The 23,629-nt window shown below is 43.8% G+C and overlaps 1 protein-coding gene across 2 annotated transcripts in view; it reads right to left on the bottom strand.

Moving 5' to 3' along the window:
* Positions 1–23,629, bottom strand: part of DMXL1 (Dmx like 1) — a 189,355-nt gene that overhangs the window by 70,711 nt on the left and 95,015 nt on the right. For both annotated transcript variants that reach the window (XM_077290843.1, XM_077290848.1), the window contains exons 9-16: positions 15,177–15,345; positions 5,583–5,795; positions 3,326–3,582; positions 2,581–3,244; positions 2,344–2,465; positions 2,172–2,261; positions 1,986–2,091; positions 692–811 (exon numbers count right to left, since the gene is read on the bottom strand). In XM_077290843.1, coding sequence (XP_077146958.1) covers positions 692–811; positions 1,986–2,091; positions 2,172–2,261; positions 2,344–2,465; positions 2,581–3,244; positions 3,326–3,582; positions 5,583–5,795; positions 15,177–15,345 — 1,741 coding nt within the window. The remainder of the gene's footprint in view (positions 1–691; positions 812–1,985; positions 2,092–2,171; positions 2,262–2,343; positions 2,466–2,580; positions 3,245–3,325; positions 3,583–5,582; positions 5,796–15,176; positions 15,346–23,629) is intronic.

Here is a 23,629-nt window from a genome sequence, read left to right as displayed (position 1 = left end):
TTACACCAACAGGTCAGCAATACCAAAACTAGAAATATGTGTATACTAATCAATTAAGAAATACATATTATAGTTATTTTTGGGAATGCTAAGGTGCCGGAATTAAATGAATGACAAACCATAAGATAAAAGGTCCCAACACACTAGACTAAAGTCAGTCAAACTTGCAGATTTCGGCTGAATTTCAGCAGCAAGTCCTTTTGTCCTCCCTGCAGACAAGCAGATGTCAGAGGAGTTGGGCAGTGTTTTTTTCATAGAGCACAGGCGAGCTCGGACGAGGCTACCCTTGAGGAGATCCTCCTTGGCTGACAGCTATCTAATGTACAGTACGTATATGGGAGCTGGGTTGTTTGGCACATTCTTTACTAACTCAGAATTGGACTTTTTGTTACATTTTTAATAGCAGGATTTAAAACCATCAAATGCTAATTAAAGTAACATTTTTCACTTAATTGACTAATGATATCATACTTTATAAATGGGGACACGGATTTATTTTCACTCCTCATCCTGCTTCTGATGCACTTTTCTTTACTAATAATCCTTAAAAGTGGTCAATAAAACAACACACCTATTTTGTGAGAAGCATAATGTTACTAGAGGATTGGCTTCTTGTGGATTTATGTAACAGATATTAACAATGCTCTTTTACGTTTGAGCTAAAAAAGTGCAGTACAGAAAAGTAACATACCTAGAAAAACGGGGATAGATTTCAGGTGTAATTTCCACATATGCAACACAGAAAGTTTGTTTTTTGTGCATTCAATCACCACTAAGTAGAATTTTTCAGAAAATCCACTTTGGGAGTTTTCTATGGGAGAAAAAAAAATAAGAAGGAATTAAAAGTTAGTGCATCTGCAACAAATAATTAGGTCTGAAATGTCTAAATGTTTTGGCATGCTATGGTAATCATTTCAGGAAAAGAAAGATCTGATTGTAGTAAGCCTGGTGATTGTTACAGAGTTAAAAATCAGGATTAAAATAACCGTCCTCAAAAACCGTCACATGCTCCCGCTTGCCACCAGCACGTGAAGTCACATTTCCTGCCATGCTGCTCAGTTTTCTCACATGAACTTGTACAATGAAAGCTTTGTTTTTATCATTCATGCTCATAGGTGACAATGTCTGTGTGTTCGGTGTTGTTTTCCAGGCAACCAATTTACTGGTTTACCCTGCAGTTCAGGAGATCTTTTGGTAGCTTTTACCATCAAGACTTCAAATTTTAACACCTATATTTAGTATGAGGAAAAAAAACGCAACGTCTGGAAATAATGACAAATTCTCTAGAATGACATCAGTGTGCCACTAAGGCATGCATTCCTATAGGTATATTATTTAATACAAACTACAAGCGAACAATTTCACTCATATCTTTTCACTGGTCAAACATTGCAAACAGTTGCTCAATCATACGATATTCTAAATGATACTTGGCTTGTGTATTAGGCCACCAGATTTTTTATGCACTCTGAGAGCACCATGATGTAGGGGAAGAGAGCCTGATTCCAGGTATGTGTCACTTACTAGGCTGTGTTTTGCTGTTTCAATACAATTAGTGTTTTACCAGCAGGGGCTTATCACTACAGGACAAGTTGTCGAATGCTTCCTAGTCCAGCCACGCCATCAGCTCTGATTAGCAGCTCTCTGTCAATATACTAATCAGTGGTGTGGGCAGGGTTATACACAGCTCAGCATTCAGAGCTCTGCTAGATCTGCAGCAGAGAAAACTGATTGTATCATACCTGCTGTATCCAGTAAACTAAGTGACACATTGCTGGAATCAGGGTCTCGGTTCCTACCTAATGCTTACATGGCAAAAACCCGCTGACAGTTTCCCTTTAAGCTAGAGCATATTCTTAATCTTTCACATCAATTCACACTAGAAAAGGTTTCCTGAAAACAACATATTCTGTAAAACAAAGAAATTACTTATCGGCAGCATACTAACTACAGCTACACTTAGCCAACCTCAAACATCATATTACCAGAATCCAACAGAAGACCACTAATTCCAGAAGACCCAGTTTTCTTTAGATTTCCCAGTATGAAGTCTTCTTGAAAGACGTGCAATAGTTGAGTTTTTCTGCAATGCTAAGCATAACAAAAGTGTTAGCAAAAATGAAATTAGGCATCTGCAGTATATGCAATGATTTACATCTATCTAAGCTTACCAAGCTAGTAATGGCATCAAGTTCGATGATGCAACCTGGTCTAGCGGTGGATTGTTGACTAATGATGTTGAAAACCTCCCCAACGTATTTCTGAAATCAGGCATCATAACTGAGATTAATAAGGCCACTTTCATGTTTCACTGAGACAAGCACATCAGACTGCAGCACTTACAGAGATATCGGGGTTGGACAGCTCACACAGTAGCTTCTTAGCATCGATCACCGCTTGGTATAATCTTAAATTCTGGCCATCGCTTGCAACAAAACACGCACTTGGGGAATTGCAGTATGTTCCTGAAATTCAGACATGTGACGTCACAAAGCTGTTGCAGCCTTGGTCATAGCTGTAGTTTATCTGCAGTATCAGCTAGCAACATCTCTTAAAATGTGACACATAAAGGGGGCTCACCTAAGCAATGGCTTGGTATAAGAGTTGGCAACCAAGCAACATTTGAGAAAGCAGAAATGTGAAGAGAATTAATACGAGCCAGCTCGGAAACTCCACCAGAAAAAGACAACGGTCCAACAGGATCCACCCTCCAAAGGATGAGCTCACTATACACGGCATTTGGGTCTTGCCAGGTTTTGTCTTCCGCGGCATTTTGATTACAGTTAGGATCTGCTTGTGCCTCTTGGCCACCATCATCTTCTACTGGGTGCAGAGAGTTGTGGTGAGAAGTTGTCAGGAGTAGCGGCAGCACCGAATGGCAGGCTAGGTCATTGAGATGAAAGCGATGACCACAGTATCTAGATTTGTGAGAAATGCTGAGCACGGTTGAAAAGGCAGATTCCTCAGCAAAGCTGACCTGCCACTGATTTAGCGACCCATCAGCATGCTTAGAGATCATCAAGACATTAGGAGTGAAAATGCTCAATTTCAGACTGCTGGAGGATTTATTTTGGCCAGCGGAGATCAGCATTGAAGACGAATGCGCCACACTGGGAGGCTTTTGTTTGCCCTGTTGAATAGCCAAGTCTACGTTTTTCGTACTGGCATACATCACAATGCTTCTGCAAAGAGAATTTGCGTCCCCGGTTGGGAAAGCCACAGGGATTCTACATGAGAAGGACACCTATTAAAAGAAAAAGGGTCTGTGAATCATAAAGTCTTCTAATAATTAGCATTCTGATGAAAGATAATTAGCAGAGCAAACCTGCACTTGACGAAACATGCCAGGCTGGTATTCATCCAGCCAATCAACATGCCACACCAGCAGAGAGCCATCAACGGGATGAATACTGAATAACATGTCAGGGTTCTTGTTCCATTCGGACAGCAGGACTTCAATCTCGTGGTCAATAACGGATGACGGGAAGGAAACAAAGTTAGAATTTGTCACAGCCTTTTCACCATTCGCTTCTTTCTTATCAGTGGCCACATTGGCATCAATTTCTCCAATAGAATCGTTTTCTGAAAGAAAAGAAATAAAAGAAAACACTGACTAATATTTTGTTTATGGGTCTAACAGAGAAAATAAGAAAAAAAAGCAGCGCCGTATTTAACAAACTGGGTGAAAGTGAAATGCAACTTCGTGAAAGACAAATAAGAACAAAATAACTGCAAAACAATTGGAAAAAAAAATAGAAAACTACTAAATACAATATTTGAAGTATCTAAATCTACCCTGTAAAAGAGTTTTCTCATCTGGACGGTCCATAATCAACTATAAGAACTTTTCCAGCTGCCACAAGTCTCACGGTGAAATAATTAGGGAGAATTATTATAATTGTAAATTTATTTTCCCCAGAAAATCTGATTGGTCACTACAGGTCCATATTGTTCTGGGGTGTAGATTAAGGAGAAATGACACGTCACCCTTAATGACAAGAGCTGATTTTACTATGTGAAGCTACAACTAGCCAGGCAGGATTAATGGGCGCGATTAGTTGCAGTGGAAACCATACAATGCCAGGAGAGTATCATGTACGAGTCCATATAATATAATTGACAAGTCCCATGCATGATAGGCTGTGTCACTGTCACAGTACATGCATGGAGAGCCCATGTGTTGGGCTAGAGAGCCCGTGCGTTGGGCTGGAGAGCCCGTGCGTTGGGCTGGAGAGCCCGTGCGTTGGGCTGGAGAGCCCGTGCGTTGGGCTGGAGAGCCCGTGCGTTGGGCTGGTTGCTCTCCATGCAGGTGCTGTGACAGTGAGACAGCCGCGACACATGCAGCTGCGGCGCCGGACAGCTGACCAGCCGGCAAGCTCCATATATCCGGATCCGGGTTCCCTCTGCAGCCTATTCGGCAAGCACTAAAGCTTGCAGAATAAGCAGAGACCCGATCAAACATGCTCAACTCTACTTACCACCCAGCATAAAGGAGCAGCACACCACGCCAGATAGAGTGATGGCACACTTAGAATTTAAAGGGAACCTGACACACCCCCCCCCCCCCCCCCCAGTCGTTTCAAACTAAAAGAGCCACCTTGTGCAGCAGTAATGCTGCATTCTGACAAGGTGGCTCTTTTAGTTCTGGGTGCTGTAACTAGAGAAATAATCCGTTTTTTAATTAGTCAGAAATACCTGGTCTTCAGTCAAGGAGGCCAGCGTTTCCCCCCTGCTTTAGACGCCACACAGCTGTTACTCACATCTTCTTGGCTCCGGGCGCCGCCTCCTCCTCACCGCTGTTTTCAAAATAGCTGGCGCCTGTGCTCTTTTCCCCTGCCTGAGGAGGAGGCGGCGCCCGGCGCCAAGAAGATGTGAGTAACAGCTGTGTGGCGTCTAAAGCAGGGGGGAAACGCTGGCCTCCTTGACTGAAGACCAGGTATTTCTGACAAATTAAAAAACGGATTATTTCTTCCACCTTGTCAGAATGCAGCATTACTGCTGCACAAGGTGGCTCTTTTAGTTTGAAACGACTGGGGGGGCTGGGGGGGTTGTTGACAGGTTCCCTTTAAGACTAGACAATCCCTTTAATCTCCCGTCCAACTGTGGACTTGTGAATCCCCACATTGCCATTGCCAGTGCCAGCAGTGGGCGGTCATGTGACTCTTCTGGCCACATTCCGACTAGACTATGCCTGGCCTCACTCAATGCACCCATGTAGTTGGAATGTGTCAGAGTTTGCATGCCTGTGGTCACATGACCTCCCAATACCAGCAAATCGTCACAGCACACAGTATGTGCAATGTGAGGATTCACAAGTCTGCAGTCACATAAAGAGACTGCAGACTTTAATTTAATTTAAGACTGGACAAACCCTTTAAAATGTGTGAGGTATCCATGATGTATTCCCTTGCTTCATCTGCGCTAGTTATACGCCTATAGCCTTTTTGTTTAATCTTAACTTATTTCAGGTACATAATTTGCGACCTCTGGAACCAATTAGCAGCTTTGGCCTCAAGTGGAATACTCAATGAAAGTCTAGGAAAAATTACTATTAGCTTGACAGATGTCAATGAAAGACAAACCTTCATCTGAGTTTCCCTCAGCCTGGTGCATTTCATCAGCACTGGCCTCTGACGACTGCTGGTCAAAACTTTTCTTTAATTGTTGGAGGAAGACTTCCATCGATAAGGAAAAATGCAACTCCTTGTTATTTAGCCAATGTACAACAAAAGGTCCATTTTTTTCTTCAGTCTCTCCAAGACTCATAGATGATATGGAAGGAAGAAGAGGAATGTCTGAGGGGGTAACCAGAAAACTCAATAAAAAGCAGAATACAGTGTTCTTAAACTAATTTAGAAAGAAAGAAAAGCTCAAGAAAAAACAAACAAACAAACAACAACAATTGGCTCTAGGGTAGAATACTAGGAAAATTACATTATCTTTACTAGCAATTTACCAACATATAAAAAAGGTGGTGAAAAAAAGGAAATGGTGTGATGCTTCACATAAGGCTACTTTCACACTAGCGTCGTACGACGCACGTCGCAATGCGTCGCTTTGGAGAAAAAACGCATCCTTCAAAATTGCTTGCAGGATGCGTTTTTTATCCATAGACTAACATTAGCGACGCATTGCCACACGTCGCAACCGTCGTGCGACGGTTGCGTCGGACCGTCGGCACAAAAAAAGTTGCATGTAACGTTTTTTGGTGCGTCGTGTCCAGCATTTCCGACAGCGCATGTGCGGCCGGAACTCCGCCCCCTCCTCCCCGGAGCTCACAATGGGGCAGCAAATGCGTTGGAAAACTGCATCCGCTGCCCCCGTTGTGCGGCGCTTTCACAGTATGTGTCGGTACGTCGCCACGTCGCATTGCGACGTGCGTCGTAAGACGCTAGTGTGAAAGTAGCCTAATCTAAAAAAAACTTCAAACAATTAAAACAGAAAAAAAAAATCACAGTCCATTACAACTCATTGAGAATATTCATCTATTCCCATTTCATGATTAACCCTTTCTCGATGTGTGACTGACGTGTGTCACATGCTGGGTATAAGGGTACGAATCCAGCTATGTTGAAACAGAAATGAATAAAAAGTTGTAGCTTTTGAAATAAGAGGAGGAAAAGCAAAAGCACCCAATCATGAAGGCGTTAAAGCAAAACTGTGTGCATCAATTAATATCTGCTTGATAAGTTAGGAAAAATATGATTAATTCATAAAAAAAATAACTCCCATGGACTCATGATTGAGTCCCATCAAATTATATGCTGTTACTGATTATTGAATCTAGTTTTGCAAAATCCTAATAAAGAGCAATTCACAAAGCAACACCCCATAATGCCATTTAGCAGAGGTCCATCCCCCATGATTATATGCGGACCACTCAGGACAGTCTACACAACACAAAAATTATGTAAGGGTCCTTTATAAAATGGAGCCAACAAGCCATAAATTTACTTGGAGACAAGTTTATAGAGACGGTAGAAAGAAACTGGCTGAAACTTTCTTACAACAAGTAACTTTGCTGAGCCTTGTGGTCCAATATAAAAAACGGTCTACATTTGGTGAGCCTATACTTCAACTCTGCAAGACGATTTGTGATTTTTTCCACCTGCCAGATCAGACCTGTAGCGTAAATGCGATTATTGTGAAGAGGAGTAAGGCCATGTGCGCATGCTGAGTATTTGATTGCAGGAAAGATATATATCCTGGTACCATGCTAGCCAGTAGATAGAATAATATTTGGAATTGAGCGTCCTCAGTGGTTGATACATTTTAATGGCTAACTGAAAAGATGGTAACAAATTGCAAGCTTTCAAGAGTACTCAGGCCTCTTCATCAGGCATGGACTAATACAACATCTGAAGAATCACATATTTATACACAACACAGCACAGACCTGTCATTATGGGAGAGTGAAACAGTTGCGTCCTTATCTACGAACTGTTCTAATATTTATGGAGTGAGTGTTTTGTTGTCCTCTGATTGGGGTCTGGTTCTGTTATGATACCCCATAAGGTCTGTAGTGCAAATTCCTTAATTGATGTAAAAAGACATAAATCCATGCGACACATTCATTCCTGCACTAAGTGTGTCAAAGGTTGTCATAAGGTCATACTCCCAGATTCTCCTGTCTCTCTGAGATTTGAAGTTACTTTTCAATACAAGTAATTTCAGGTCCATGGTGCTATGATCAGGCATACAAAAATGTTTGGCCACAGGTAGATCCATTCTTTTTTCTCTTATTGTGTGGTAATGAGAATTTATCCTTGTTCTCAGTTTTTGCCCTGTCTCCCCAACATACAGACCCCCAGTTGGACATTTGATACATATAATTAGGTACACCACATTAGATGTGATGCAGCTGAAAGTACCTGGGATCTTGTAGTCCTGATGTGAGTTGGGGATCTTTATCTTGTCCATGGTCATTATAAATGGACAGGTTTTACATTTTTTTCTGGTTGCAAGGAAAGGATCCTGCAGCTGTTGGAGAGGACAATGATGCTTCTTAGATTTGGAGGCTGCCTAAAACACAATAGTGGGGGGTCTGGAAAAGCACAGTTACTTACCGATAACGGTATTTCTCAGAGCCCATGACAGCACTACCAGAGAGAGAGGGGATCCGCCCTTCAGGGACAGGAAACTTATAGGATAAAAGGGCGGTACCTCTCCCCTGCATCAGTTTGGTTTACAGAGCATCGAAGGTCCTCCAGGTTAGTGACAACAAGAAAAATATACACTTTTAATATATTACTTATCAGGTATACACAGTGCCTATACTAGAAAGAAACACTTCATTTAAATAAAAGTGCTCACCGCACACGTGATGAGGAAGGGGGGGGGGGAATAAGCAGGTGCTGTCATGGGCTCTGAGAAATACCGTTATCGGTAAGTAACTATGCTTTTCTCAGCCGCCCATGACAGCACTACCAGAGAGAATTGCAGAGATTATTGCTTAGGGAGGGACCACAGCCTGCAGAACCCTTCTTCCGAAGGTTAAGTCAGATGAAGAGGCTAGGTCTAAACGGTAGTGTTTAAAAAAGGTTGAAGGTGATGACCAGGTGGCCGCCTTACAGATTTGGTCTATTGATACCTCCGACCTTTCTGCCCAGGAGGTCGCCATAGCTCTTGTAGAGTGCGCTTTCAGCCCCTCGGGAACTGTGTTTCCTGTGGACGAGTACGCCAAGGCTATCGCATCTGTTATCCAGCTTGCTATAGTGCCCTTGGAAGCTTTGAGTCCTTTCCTGGGTCCCTGGAAACAGACAAAGAGAGACCCTTCCTTCCTATGCCGCTGGGTAGATTCTAAGTATTGAGCTAGACACCTCCTCACATCTAGTGTGTGGAATTTTTCCTCTTTCTTATTTTTTGGATTTGGGCAGAAGGAAGGAAGGATTATCTCCTGGGACCTATGAAATTTGGACGCAACCTTGGGTAGATAGGCAGGGTCTGTTCTCAAGATAACCCTATCATCCAGGATTTGTGTAAAGGGAGGTTTTGGAGATAGGGCCTGGAGATCACTTATTCTACGGACAGATGTTAAGGCTGTTAGAAGGGCCGTTTTAAGTGATAAAGTTTTAAGGGATAATTAATCTATAGGCTCAAACGGGGGTTCTGTTAGAGCTGACAAGACTAGGTTTAAGTCCCAAGTTGGTAGTTTTTTTAAGTTTATGGGTTTTGATCTTATAGCAGCTTTGATAAACCGTGTCACCCATGGATTATCAGCTATGTTTTCACTGTATAATGCCCCCAAGGCCGCTATTTGCACTTTCAGGGTACTTACTGAGAGGCCCAGGTCTAAACCTTTTTGTAGAAATTCTAGTACTTTAGGAATTTGGACCCCATCTTGTAATTTCACCCCAGAGGTGGACAGAAACTTTTTCCAGGTTTTGCCGTATATTTTGGTGGTTACCGTTTTCCTACTTTTTAATAGTGTGGAAACTAAATTATCCGAAAAGCCCCTTCCTTTTAGTAGCGACCTCTCAAATTCCACGCTGTCAAGTGGAGATTCTCTGACTGAGGGTGGAGCACCGGTCCCTGTGATAGGAGGTCCGGAAGATCCGGAAGGACCCAGGGATCGGTGACTGATAGCATCCTCAGCCAGGAAAACCAGGTCCTTTTGGGCCAAAAGGGGGCTATTAGGATGATTCTCGCCCTGTCCTGTCTGATTTTCCGCAGAACTGCCAGAGTAAGTATAGGAGGGGGAAAAGCGTATGCGAGACCCTGAGTCCAGGGAATCGTGAATGCATCCAGTGCCCGAGGGCCCCCTCTTGGGTCTAGAGAACAAAATTCTTTTACCTTCCTGTTTTTTACATCGGCAAAAAGATCTATTACAGGGACCCCCAAAGCTTTGTAATCTGATCGAAAACACTTTGATTCAGGATCCATTCCCCCTGCCTTAAATGGGTACGGCTTAAGAAGTCTGCTTTCTGATTTTCTACTCCTCTTATGTGTACTGAGGAAAGGGATAGGAAGTTGTTCTCCGCTAAACTGAATATTTCGGAAGCGTCCTTCATAAGGGTGTGAGATCTGGTCCCCCCCTGGTGATTCAGATAGGCGACCACTACCTGATTGTCCGAAAACACCCTGACAGGATGCCCCTGTAGGTTGTGAAGGAAAGATAATAGAGCGCAGCCCACCGCCCAGAGTTCTTTTTGGTTTGAGGAAGCTTTGTATTCCTGAGCACTCCAGATTCCCTGAGTGACACTGTTGCCCAGGTGAGCTCCCCACCCTGTGGGACTGGCATCTGTGGTAACTATTTGATGTACATCTATTACCCAAGGGACCCCTTTTGATAGGTTGTTGGGATCCAACCACCAAACTAGGGAATGAAAAGTGGTTGAATTTAGAGTGATGTGGTCTTCTAGACGTCCCCTTAGTGTATTCTGATTCCTCAGAATGTCCCACTGGAGGTTTCTCGTGTGCAGTTGTGCCCACTGGACTGCCAGGAGGCAGGCAGAAAGGGACCCCAGCAAACACATTGCCCTTCTTAGGGTCATACGAGGGTTTGAGCGAGCTTTTGAGACAAGGTTTAGTATTTTTGTTTTTTCTGGTCTGGGAGGCGACATTCCTGTGTTATTGAGTCCAAGGTTAGGCCCAAAAACTCTTGAACTCTGGTCAGTTCTAGTTTTGATTTCTGAAGATTGATCAGCCAACCTAACTCTGTCAGAGTTTCTATCACTCTGTCGCATTGTTGACGACAGTGTTGGGCTGAATTGCTTACAATCAGAAAGTCGTCCAAGTATGGAATTATCAAAATGTCTTTTTCTCTCAGGTGGGCCATCATTTCCGCAACCAATTTGGTAAATATGCGGGGTGCCACTGATATGCCAAAGGGAAGAGCTCTGTATTGATATTCCCTTACTTCCCCTCCCATGACTACTGCTAGTCTGAGGTATTTCTGGGAGTTTTTGTTGATGGGGACATGATAATATGCGTCGCTGAGATCCAACACTATCATGAAACAGTCCGGAAACAGGTTTTTTTATTGTTGATTTTATTGACTCCATTTTGAACCTTTGGTTCTTTACATAGCTGTTCAGCTTCCTCAAGTTTATTATCGTGCGGAAGGTTCCGTCTGGTTTTGGAACCAGGAACAACGGGGAATAAAAACCTGTTCCTTTTTCCTCTATGGGAACTTCCTGGATGACGGCTTTGTTTATGAGCTTCAAAATTTCCTGTTCCAACGCCTGTTGTTGTTGCGGAGAGGATTTTAGCGGGGTGACCACATAATTTTGGGGAGGAAGAGAAGTAAAGTCTATTTGAAGTCCCGATTTTATCAATTTCAATATCCAGACACTGGTTGAAATTTTTTCCCAGGCTGGGAGGAATTGCAATAACCTCCCTCCCACCCGGGGGGAGACGTCACTTAGTGGTCTTTTTATCTCTTGGGGAATTACCGAAAAGGAATCCCCTATCTCTCCTTTTCCCATCATCCCATCTGTCCTGCTCCCTTGGCGGCCGTGTCCGGAAAAATTTTCTATTCCGAAAGGGCCGTTTAGCAAATGGTGTGGCCAGGATGGGGAACCCTTTTTTCTTATCTCCTGCTTTTTGTAAAATATCATCCAGGGTCTCCCCAAACAAAAATTTTCCTTCACAAGGGAATGAGCAAAGTTTCTTTTTGGTTTGTAGGTCGCCTGGCCAGCTCTTTAACCATAAAGTTCTACGGGCTGCATTTGATAGGGCTGCTGATTTAGAAGTGAGTTTAACGGAGTCAGCTGACGAGTCTGCGAGAAAGGCTGCTACACCTCTAATCATGGGAATAGATTCTATTAGTTAATTTCTCGACACGCCATCCCTTAGTTGTTTTTCCAAATTATCAATCCAAATCATTAGGGATCTAGAAGTGCACGCGGCAGCTATTGCCGGCCTTAAGCATCCGTCTGCCGACTCCAATGCCCCTTTAAGGAAGGTATCCGCTCTTATCAAGAGGATCCTTCAGTGTCCCCATGTCCTCAAAGGGTAAAGCAAATTTTTTTGAGGCCTTGGCTACTGCTACGTCAAGTTTAGGGGCCTTATCCCATGAAGTCGAAGCCTCTTCGTCGAAGGGATATTTCCGTTTAAGGGATGGTACTGACGAGTTTTTTCTCTCTGGCTTTTCCCACTCCCTTTTAATTAAGGCTTGTATGTTTTCATTAATAGGAAATACCCTGCGCTTTTTTTGGCCTAATCCTCCAAACATTATGTCCTGTACTGTCTTGTCAGCCCGGGGATCTAGGACGCCCATGGTCGATCTTACTGCTTTCACAAGCGCATCAACTTCATCTAAAGGAAAGCAGTGGCGACCTCCGCTCTCATTATCTGAGGATGAGGAATCTCGTCTATCTGAGTCTCCGAAATCAGAACTAGAGGAATCGGAGTGGGAATAGGGTATGGGTGTTTTTGCCTTAACCCTTTCTCCTTTAAGGGATTTAAATGCTGTCTCTACCTCTGATTTTATTACTGATCGTAATTCAGAGGCGAAGTTAGGGGTTTCCTCACAGAGGACTTGTCCTATACAGGAATCACACAACTTCTTATCCCAGGACTGCGGCAAGGGCTTCTCACACAGTGGGCAGGTTCTGTGTTTAGTTTTCCCCGTTCTTTTCCTTGCCTAAAATAAACGGAGAAGAGGGGACCCCATTACACTAGTGAACTTTCACGGAGATCACTCACCCATCTTGCGCAGCCACAGGTACCAGTTCTGGAGGAGGTGTAGGATCCTGTATCAGATCCGTAGGTGGTGGTGTCGGCTGGTTCACAACACTGGAGCCTTTGCTACGCTGTGTAGAATGGCTGCTGGACCCGGTATTGCGAGTGTCGGCGGAGGACTTCTTCCTTTGTACATCCGACTTACGTTGGTGGTGGCGCTGCTGCTGCGGCTGTAGTGGCTGCGGCGGCTGGAGCTGCTGATCGCTGTCCTCCATAGCTGTGGACGGCATGCAGCAATTAATTGCTCCTCACTCCTCTTTTTAAACCTGGCGCCAACACCAGCCCCCTCCTCCAAGGCTGCGTCACCGGGAAAGCGCTGATCTCCATTTTTTTTCCTTCTCTTCTGCGCATGCGCGCACTGACTGGGACCCAGAAATGTAAAGGCACTATATCCGGAGCGGCGGCCATCTTGGTGCACCCTAAGTACACCATGCACACGAACCCGGAAGTGCCCATCTGCTTGCTGTCTTCCTGGCATCCGGGTCCCTGAAGCCCCTAACTCCTATCCGGAGTGGCGGCTGCGCTTCCCCCCGCACACTCTGCAGACCCATCGGTCCCAGCAGTGGCGGCTTCGGAAACTGCACCAGCCGGAACAGGGGCCTCCCCGCTGCCATAACCCGACTGTCAGGCTCCGGGTTCTCAGGTACCGATTCCTAGGTTCCCCGTCAGGGACAGGAAACCAAATTGATGCAGGGGATAGGTACCAACCTTTTATCCTATAGGTTTCCTGTCCCTGAAGGGCGGATCCCCTCTCTCTCTGGTAGTGCTGTCATGGGCGACTGAGAAAAATGGATTGTAATCGGGCATCTTTTTGTAGTAAAGGTTGTAATTTCCATGCAGCTCCCCTTAGCACCTCCAGATTTGGATTGTAGGTGACCACTAGAGGCACCCGGTTATTTTCTTCTTTAGCTTTGTACATCAATTAAGGAATTTGCACTTCAGACCTTATGGGGCATCATAACAGAACCAGACCTCAATCAGAGGACAATAAAACATTCACTCCTTATCTATGAACTGTTCCAATATTTATGGACACAACTGTTTATCACTCTCCCATAATGATAGGTCTGTGCTGTGTTGTGTATAAATATGTGATTTTTCAGATGTTGTATTAGTCTATATGCCTGATGAAGAGACCTGAGTACTCTTGAAAGCTTGCAATTTGTTACCATCTTTTCAGTTAGCCATTAAAAGGTATCAACTACCGAGGACTCTCAATTCGAAATATTTGTTTGCAGAAATTATTGCAAGGTTTCTGCATTTCTTGGCAGCAAAAACACGGCCAAAACACGGTACCGCCGATAAGAACCACTGCGCCGATGTATCCCACGTTGAGACACAGATGACAGTGAGGTAAACACCATAGAAAGACAGTAAAAATGCACTGCAAATACTCAAAAGAAATCTACTGATCATGTGCACAACACTTCAGGATTGTCACTTAATTAGTTTGTATAAGGTTTCCATAGCGTTTTGGGCCCATTTACACACGGAAAAACGCTGTGAAAAAGCATCAAAAACGCACTGTGTGCACATAGCCTAAGAATGGCTTAGTCATGAAGAAGCAGGCCGTGCAAACTCACAGGTTAGGCATTGTGTAAAATGTAAAAATCACCCATCCTCTGTTATATCACTCACTACTGAGCTTCAAATTGCCTCCGAACGGGACACCAGCACAAGATGCCTGCGTGAGATGTGTTTCCATGGTGGAGCAGATACCCAAGCCTAAGATAACCATGCACAATTCAGGTGTCAGCTCGAAAGTTATAAAGCGCACAACCATGAACTCTAGAGCCTGCGGAGAAGATGTGCTCTATACAGCGATGAAGAGTCACTGATAAACTGAAAAAATATGACCTCCACAATATGCATAGTCTACTGTAAAACTTGGTGGGAGAGGGATAATGTTATGGGGCTCTGGATGGTTCATGGGTCTTTCCCATGAAAACTAGGTACAGTGCACAATGTCATTTTGGACAGCCAAATACATCAAAGTTTTTAGTAATGGTCTGGAAAAGCTCTGTCCTGTTCTAGCTTGACTGCATCTTTGTATAAAAAGTCTCCAGTCATTAATGGGTTGCCTGTAGCTTTGACATCGATCAGCCCCACCGATCTGATATTTATGACCTACGCTAAATACAAGTTAACAAAAGGCAACGCCACCGATTAGCTGATATCAACTATGGCTAGGTGTAAACATTGTACGGAGCAGAACAGCTCTGTGTACACTGCTGTCAAGAGCTCAGATCAGCCCCTATTCAACGGGAAAGGAGCTGAGCTGCTGCTCTCGCAAGCACTAATAAATCACATGTTGCACACACTAGCGTAAGAGACAGAAATATAGTATTTCTATCACTGCAAGGACAGAAGGTCTGTGATGCAAGACTAATAAAAGGCAAAACATAAAACAGTCAAGGTACGAAATTCAACAAACGTATCCATAACTGCTTTTAGCAATACTACACATATAACACTTCATCTATAGCTCTCACCTGTGGCTGGATTGATGCTGGCCGCAATGTGAAAGTGACATAGAGCATTGCCATGGAAGGGTGTATTCCGATGAACCTCATGAGCATCCTGCTGGTGAGGAGGGTATCCAGTGTGCGCTACCAGTGCTAAAGACCGTCTCCTTCCTCTACGGAAATGCCTCAGATTCAACTGTGCAGAGAAAAGTGTAATACTGTATTTATGCTTTTTCTAAACCATATTCCATTTTTAAAAAAATTTGTAATAAGTGAAACTCTAATGTCACATACACAATGTCATTAAGAATCATCTTCAGTGCAAGCAAGAACAAGGAATCTTGGTTTGTGATAATATACACAACCACAGACCTGTTCTCAATATCATCAAGTCTGTGTGGGAATACACCAGAAGACTAATGGATTTACACAACCCTACATCCACAGAAGATATGTACTTAGTTCTCCAAGATGTTTGGGACTTCCTGCCTTCAGAGTTCCTACAAAAACCATGTGCAAGTGCACCTAGAAGAATAGAAGCTTTGATGCTGCTTGAAAGGCAAAGAGCAGTCACACCAAATATTGATTTGATTCAGATCTCTTTGTCCATTCACCATCCATTTTGCTGAAAAAAATAAACTTAGCTGCTTACATTTCTATCTTTGAATGCACTCTTACATTGTAGCGTTTTTTCACCCAAACTTGTGCAGGCATGAGTGAAAATAAGTATTTGAAACACTGCTGACTTTGCAAGTTTTCCCACCTACAAAGAATGCACATGCCTGTAATTTTTATTGTAGGTGCACTTCAACTGTGAGACAAAATGTAAAAACAAAGAATCACATTGTATGATTTTTAGGTACGGTACTTAAATTGCATTTTATTGCGTGAAATAAGTATATTTTGACCTACCAATCAGCAAGAAGCCCTCCTACTCTGAAATCATTTCCTGTTTGAACTCTTTACCTGTATAAAAGACACCTGTCCAATCACATTCCACCCTCTCCACCATGGCCAAGACCAAAGAGCTGCCTAATGACACCAGCGACAAAATTGTAGACTTGCACAAAGCTGGGATGGGCTACAGGACAATACGCAAGCAGTTTGGCAAGAAGGCAACAACTGCTGGCACAATTATTAGAAAATGGAAGGAACACAAGATGACTGGTCAATCTTCATTTGTCTGGGGCTCCATGCAAGATCTTACCTCGTGTGGTAAGGATGATTCTGAGAAAGATCATGAATCAGCCCAGAACTACATGGGAGGACCTGGTCTATGACCTGAAGAGAGCTAGGACCACAATCTCAAACATTACAGTTAGTAATTACTATGAAGTATTGGATTAAAATCGTGCAAGGCATGCAAGGTCCCCCAGCTCACACCAACACATGACCATCTGGATGATCCAGAGGAGGCATGGGATAAAGTATGTGGTCAGATGAGACCAAAATAGAACTTTTTGGTATCAACTCCACTCACCGTGTTTGGAGGAAGAAGGACTATTACAATCTCAAGAACAGTGTCCCAACCATGAAGCGCGGAAACATCATTCTTTGGAGGTACTTTTCTGCAAAGAGTACAGGATGACTGCACCGTGTTGAAGGGAGGATGGATGGGGTCATATATCGTGATATTTTGGCCAACAACCTCCTTCCCTCAGTAAGAGCATTGAACATGGGTCATGGCTGGGTTTTCTAGCATGACAATAACCCGAAACACAGCCAGGGCAGCCAAGGATTGGCTCAATAAAAAGCATTTCAAGGTGGAGGAGTGTCCTAGCCAGACTCAGAATCTTTGGCGAAAATAAACTCAATGTTGCCCAGTGAAAGCCCCGAAACCCAAAGGATGTTGAGAAAACCTGTATGGAGGAGTGGGCCAAAATCCCTGCTGCAAAGTGTGAAAACTTTGTGACCTCTGTAATTGCAAACAAAGATTTCTGTACCAAATATTATGTTGTTTTTCTATTATATCAAATACGTATTTCATGTAATAAAATGCTAATTATGTAAAAATAATACAATGTAATTTTCTAGAATTATTTTTAGATTCTGTCTCTCACAGATGAAGTGTACCTACAATAAAAATTAGAGATTTCTCCATTCTTTGTAGGTGGGAAGAGTTGAAAAATCGTCAATACATCAAATACTATTTTGCCAATTGTATTCATATACATACATAACATATACACACACCAAACATAAAAGTTTCTACACTGCATAATGTGAGCTTGGAGAAGAAACAGCAAAGGAGGGCCGTTAATATGCTGTAGGCCCCTAGCGTATCTCCAAGATTACCCCAAGAGAAGCCTACCTAAATGTGTACATTTACAGAAAGGCACAAACGGAAGGAAAATGACCCAAAATATGCAGAAAGGACAACATTTCTAGCTGCATTCCTACCAACATACTTTCTACCTACAGTACAGACCAAAAATTTGGACACACCTTCTCATTTAAAGATTTTTCTGTATTTTCATGACTATGAAAATTGTACATTCACACTGAAGGCATCAAAACTATGAATTAACACATGTGGAATTATATACTTAACAAAAAAAAGTGTGAAACTGAAATTATGTCTTATATTCTAGGTTCTTAAAGGTAGCCACCTTTTGCTTTGATGACTGCTTTGCACACTCTTGGCATTTTCTTGATGAGCTTCAAGAGGTAGTCACCGGGAATGGTCTTCCAACAATCTTGAAGGAGCTCCCAGAGATGCTTAGTACTTGTTGGCTATTTTGCCTTCACTTTGTGGTCCAGCTCACCCCAAACCATCTCGATCGGGTTCAGGTCTGGTGACTGGAGGCCAGGTCATCTGGCGTAGCACCCCATCACTCTCCTTCTTGGTCAAATAGCCCTTACACAGCCTGGAGGTGTGTTTGGGGTCATTGTTCTGTTGAAAAATAAATGATGGTCCAACTAAACGCAAACTGGATGGAATAGCATGCCGCTGCAAGATGCTGTGGTAGCCATGCTGGTTCACTATGCCTTCAATTTTGAATAAATCCCCAACAGTGTCACCAGCAAAGCACCCCTACACCATCACACATCCTCCTCCATGCTTCACGGTGGGAACCAGGCATGTAGAGTCCATCCGTTCACCTTTTCTGCATCGCAGAAAGACATGGTGGTTGGAACCAAAGATCTCAAATATGGACTCATCAGACCAAAGCACAGATTTCCACTGGTCTAATGTCCATTCCTTGTGTTCTTTAGCCCAAACAAGTCTCTTCTGCTTGTTGCCTGTCATTAGCAGTGGTTTCCTAGCAGCTATTTTACCATGAAGGCCTGCTGCAGAAAGTCTCCTCTCAACAGTTGTTGCAGAGATGTGTCTGCTGCTAGAACTCTGTGTGGCATTGACCTGGTCTCTAATCTGAGCTGCTGTTAACCTGTGATTTCTGAGGCTGGTGACTCGGATAAACTTATCCTCAGAAGCAGAGATGACTCTTGGTCTTCCTTTCCTGGGGCGGTTCTCATGTGAGCCAGTTTCTTTGTAACGCTTGATGGTTTTTGCCACTGCACTTGGGGACACTTTCAAAGTTTTCCTAATTTTTCGGACTGACTGACCTTCATTTCTTAAAGTAATGATGGCCACTCGTTTTTCTTTACTTAGATGTATTTGTATTATGGCAAGAAAAAAGCAGCTAACAGTCTATTCAGTAGGACTACCAGCTGTGTATCCACCAGACTTCTGCACAACACAACTGATGGTCCCCAACCCGATTTATAAGGCAAGAAATCCCACTTATTAAACCTGACAGGGCACACCTGTGAAGTGAAAACCATTCCCGGTGACTACCTCTTGAAGCACATCAAGAGAATGCAAAGAGTGTGCAAAGCAGTCATCAAAAGCAAAAGGTGGCTACTTCGAAGAACCTAGAATATAATACATATTTTCAGTAGTTTCACACTTTTTTGTTAAGTATATAATTCCACATGTGTTAATTCATAGTTTTGATGCCTTCAGTGTGAATGTACAATTTTCATAGTCATGAAAATACAGAAAAATCTTTAAATGAGAAGGTGTGTCCAAACTTTTGGTCTGTACTGTATGTAAGACATGACATTAAATATTACAGATGTGGTAAAGGTAATAAACGGTCACACATGGATTACAGCTGATAATCCTACACAATATTAGTTGTGTCTTATATTAGCCATAACCTTGGCAATTACTGAAATATCTCCTCTCCCCGTAAAGGGCTCTGTAGCTTTTTGTTTCTAATGTCTAAAGTCAGAGACTTGTGTCCTTGGCTGGTTACTTGGAAACTAACATCTGATAATATTGCCGGGAAGACTACTGCTTTTCATAACTGCGCATAAGAGAAATCCTGAGTATGAAAAAACTTTTGCCGCATCATAATATGCATCTAGTTAGTCTGGTGAATACCAACTGCTCCTCCTTCCATAGAATACCGCTATAAAGAGCGGCTCCTGGTCACCATGGATGAGGATATTCACATTTTTAGTTTTCCCCCTTCCAATTTCAATGTAGGACTAATTGTGGCACTGAAAGGGTTAACTTTCAGGATGTCCATTTTCTCCCCACCCAATAGTTGTGGCAGCAGTGCAGTCGGACAGAATCCATCCTAGTCATCCAGCCAGCGATCTTGCTGCATGACCATCACACTGACATCACGGCATCTACGCTACCTGAGCCCCCTCATGTGTCACTGTGCAGAAACTAATTCAACAGGGGATAGAAGAATAACAAATAGACACAGTCAATACCTTTGAAAAAAGGGCATAAGGAGGAAAATACAGTTTCTAATGCTTCACAACACTAAATTGTCCAGTGTTGAGTGGATTTTTTCCTGCACTGGCTGACCCTAACCTTAGGCTGGGGCTAAGGACTGTACCATGGTGACACTAGATATTACCATAATACAAGTTATACCCCTTCCCGACCTATGATGCATACGCTGCATCATGAAAGTCGGTGCCAATCCGACCTGTGACGCAGCGTATGCGTCATGGAGGGATCGTGTCCCTGCAGAATGGGTGAAAGGGTTAACTCGAATTTCACCCGATCTGCAGGGACAGGGGGGAGTGGTACTTCAGCCCGGTGGGGGGGGGGGTGGCTTCAAGTTGAAAGTGAAACAGCCAATCAGAGCGATTTTTAACATTTCACTTTTGAAAACCAGTGAAATATTACAATCCAGCCATGGCCGATGCTGCAATATCATCAGCCATGGCTGGAAACCCTGATCTGCCCCCCGCCATCGATCTCCTCCCTAGTCCTCTGCTCCCATCCGTCCGCCTGTCCGCTTCCCCATCCTCCTGTACGCTCCCCCCGTTCTCTGATCCCACCCCTCACCCCCCGTGCTCCGATTCCACCCCCCCTCATACTTATCGAGCCTCGCGGTGTCCGTCCATCTGCTCCATTGGCGCCGCCATCTTCTAAAATGGCGGGCGCATGCGCAGTGTGCCCGCCGAATCTGCCGGCCAGCAGATTCATTCCAGGTACATTTTGATCACTGTGATAAAATCACAATTATCAAAATAAAAAAATATAGTAAATGAACCCCCCCTTTATCACCCCCATAGGTAGGGACAATAATAAAATAAAGATAATCTATTTACTTTTATTTTTCCACTAGGGTTAGGGTTAGAACTAGGGTTAGGGTTAGAACTAGGGTTAGAATTAGGCTATGTGCACACACGGTGCGGATTTGGCTGCGGATCCACGGCGGATTGGCCGCTGCGGATTCGTAGCAGTTTTCCATCAGGTTTACAGTACCATGTAAACCTATGGAAAACCGAATCCGCTGTGCCCATGGTGCGGAAAATACAGCACGGAAACGCTGCATTGTATTTTCCGCAGCATGTCAATTCTTTGTGCGGATTCCGCAGCGTTTTACACCTGTTCCTCAATAGGAATCCGCAGGTGAAATCCGCACAAAAAACACTGGAAATCCGCGGTAAATCCGCAGGTAAAACGCAGTGCATTTTACCTGCGGATTTTTCAAAAATGGTGCGGAAAAATCTCACATGATTCCGCAACGTGGACACATAGCCTTAGGCTTCTTGCACACTAGCGTCGGGCTCGGCCCGTTGCAGTGCGTCGGGCCGAGGTTACCGACGCTAGCGTTGTATACGCCGCACAACGGGGGCAGCGGACGCATTTTTCCAGCGCATCCGCCGCCCCATTGTGAGGTGCGGGGAGGTGGGGGCGGATTCCGGCCGCGCATGCGTGGTTGGAAAAAGTGGACACGTCGCACAAAAAAAGTTACATGTAGCGGTTTTTTGTGCCGACGGTCCGCCAAAGCACGACGCATCCGTCGCATGACGGTTGCGACGTGTGTCAATGCGTCGCAATGCGTCACTAATGTTAGTCAATGGGGAAAAAACGCATCCTGCAGACAACTTTGCAGGATGCGTTTTTTTGCCAAAACGACGCATTGCGACGTATTGCAAAAAACGCTAGTGTGAAAGTAGCCTTAGGGTTGGAATTAGAGTTAGGGTTGGAATTAGGGCTAGGGTTGGAAATAGGGTTAAGATTAGGCTTGTGGTTAGGGTTATGGTTAGGGGTGTGGTTAGGGTTGGGATTAGGGTTAGAATTAGGGTTGGGATTAGGGTTAGGGGTGTGTCGGGGTTAGGGTTGTGGTTAGGGGTGTGTTGGGGTTAAGGTTGTGATTAGGGTTATGGCAAGAGTTGGGATTAGGGTTAGGGGTGTGTTGGGGTTAGTGTTGGAGTTAGAATTGTGGGGTTTCCACTGTTTAGGCACATCTGGGGTCTCCAAAGGCAACATGGCACCACCATTGATTCCAGCCAATCTTGCGTTCAAAAAGTCAAATGGTGCTCCCTCCCTTTCGAGCCCTGACTTGCGCCCAAACAGTGGTTTACCCCCACATATGGGGTACCAGCATACTCAGGACAAACTGGGCAACAACTGTTGGGGTCTAATTTCTCCTGTTACCCTTGTGAAAATAAAAAATTGCTTGCTAAAACATAATTTTTGAGGAAAGAAAAATGATTTTTTATTTTCACGGCTTTGCGTTATAAACTTCTGTGAAGCACTTGGGGGTTCAAAGTGTTCACCACATATCTAAATAAGTTCCTTGGGGGGGTCTAGTTTTCAAAATCGGGTCACTTGTGGGGGGTTTCTACTCTTTAGGCACATCAGGGGCTCTGCAAACGCAACGTGACGCCGGCAGACCATTCCATCAAAGTCTGCATTTCGAAACGTCACTACATCCCTTCCGAGCCCCGACGTGTGCCCAAACAGTGGTTCCCCTCCACACATGGGGTATCAGCGTACTCAGGACAAACTGGACAACAAATATTGTGGTCCACTTCTACTGTTACCCTTGTGAAAATAAAAAATTGATTAGTAAAACATAATTTTTGAGGAAATAAAAATGATTTTGTGTTTTCACGGCTCTGCATTGTAAACTTCTGTGAAGCACTTGGGGGTTCAAAGTGCTCACAACACATCTGGATAAGTTCCTTGGGGGGTCTAGTTTCCAAAATGGGGTCACTTGTGGGGGGTTTCTACTGTTTAGGCACATCAGAAGCTCTGCAAACCTAATATGATGCCTGCAGACCAATCCATCAAAGTCTGCATTCCAAAACGTCACTACTTCCCTTCCGAGCCCAGACGTGTGCCCAAACAGTGGTTCCCCTCCACATATGGGGTATCAGCGTACTCAGGACAAACTGGACAACAACTTTTGGGGTCCAATTTCTCCTGTTACTCTTGTGAAAATAAAAAATTGAGGGTTAAAAAATAATTTAAGGAAAGAAAAATGTTTTTTTTTTTATTTTCACGGCTCTGCGTTATAAACTTCTGTGAAGCACTTGGGGGTTTAAAGTGATCACCGCACATCTAGATTAGTTCCATGGGAGGTCTAGTTTCCAAAATGGGGTCACATGTGGGGGAGCTCCAATGTTTAGGCATACAGGGGCTCTCCAAACGCGACATGGTGTCCGCTAACGATTGGAGCTAATTTTTCATTCAAAAAGTCAAATGGCGCTCCTTCCCTTCCAAGCCCTGCCGTGTGCCCAAACAGGTTTACCCCCACAAGTGAGGTATCAGTGTACTCAGGAGAAATTGCCCAATAAATTTTAGGATCCATTTTATCCTGTTGCCCATGTGGAAATGAACAAATTGAGGCTAAAATAATTTTTTTGTGAACAAAAAAAGTACTTTTTCATTTTTACGGATCAATTTGTGTAGCACCTGGTGGTTCAAAGTGCTCACTATGCATCTAGATAAGTTCCTTGGGGGGGTCTAGTTTCCAAAATGGGGTCACATGTGGGGGAGCTCTAATATTTAGGCACACAGGGGCTCTCCAAACGCGACATGGTGTCAGCTAACGATTGGAGCTAATTTTTCATTCAAAAGTCAAATGGCGCTCCTTCTCTTCGAGCCTTGCCGTGTGCACTAACAGTGGTTTGTGACCATATATGAGGTATCGGTGTACTCAGGAGAAATTGCCCAACACATTTTAGGATCCGTTTCATCCTGTTGCCCATGT

The sequence above is a fragment of the Ranitomeya variabilis genome, chromosome 1 (genome assembly GCF_051348905.1).
Source record: "Ranitomeya variabilis isolate aRanVar5 chromosome 1, aRanVar5.hap1, whole genome shotgun sequence".
NCBI classification, from domain to species: Eukaryota; Metazoa; Chordata; class Amphibia; order Anura; family Dendrobatidae; genus Ranitomeya; species Ranitomeya variabilis.
Note: the sequence above shows the minus strand (reverse complement) of the source record. Positions and strands in the feature narration are given on the sequence as shown.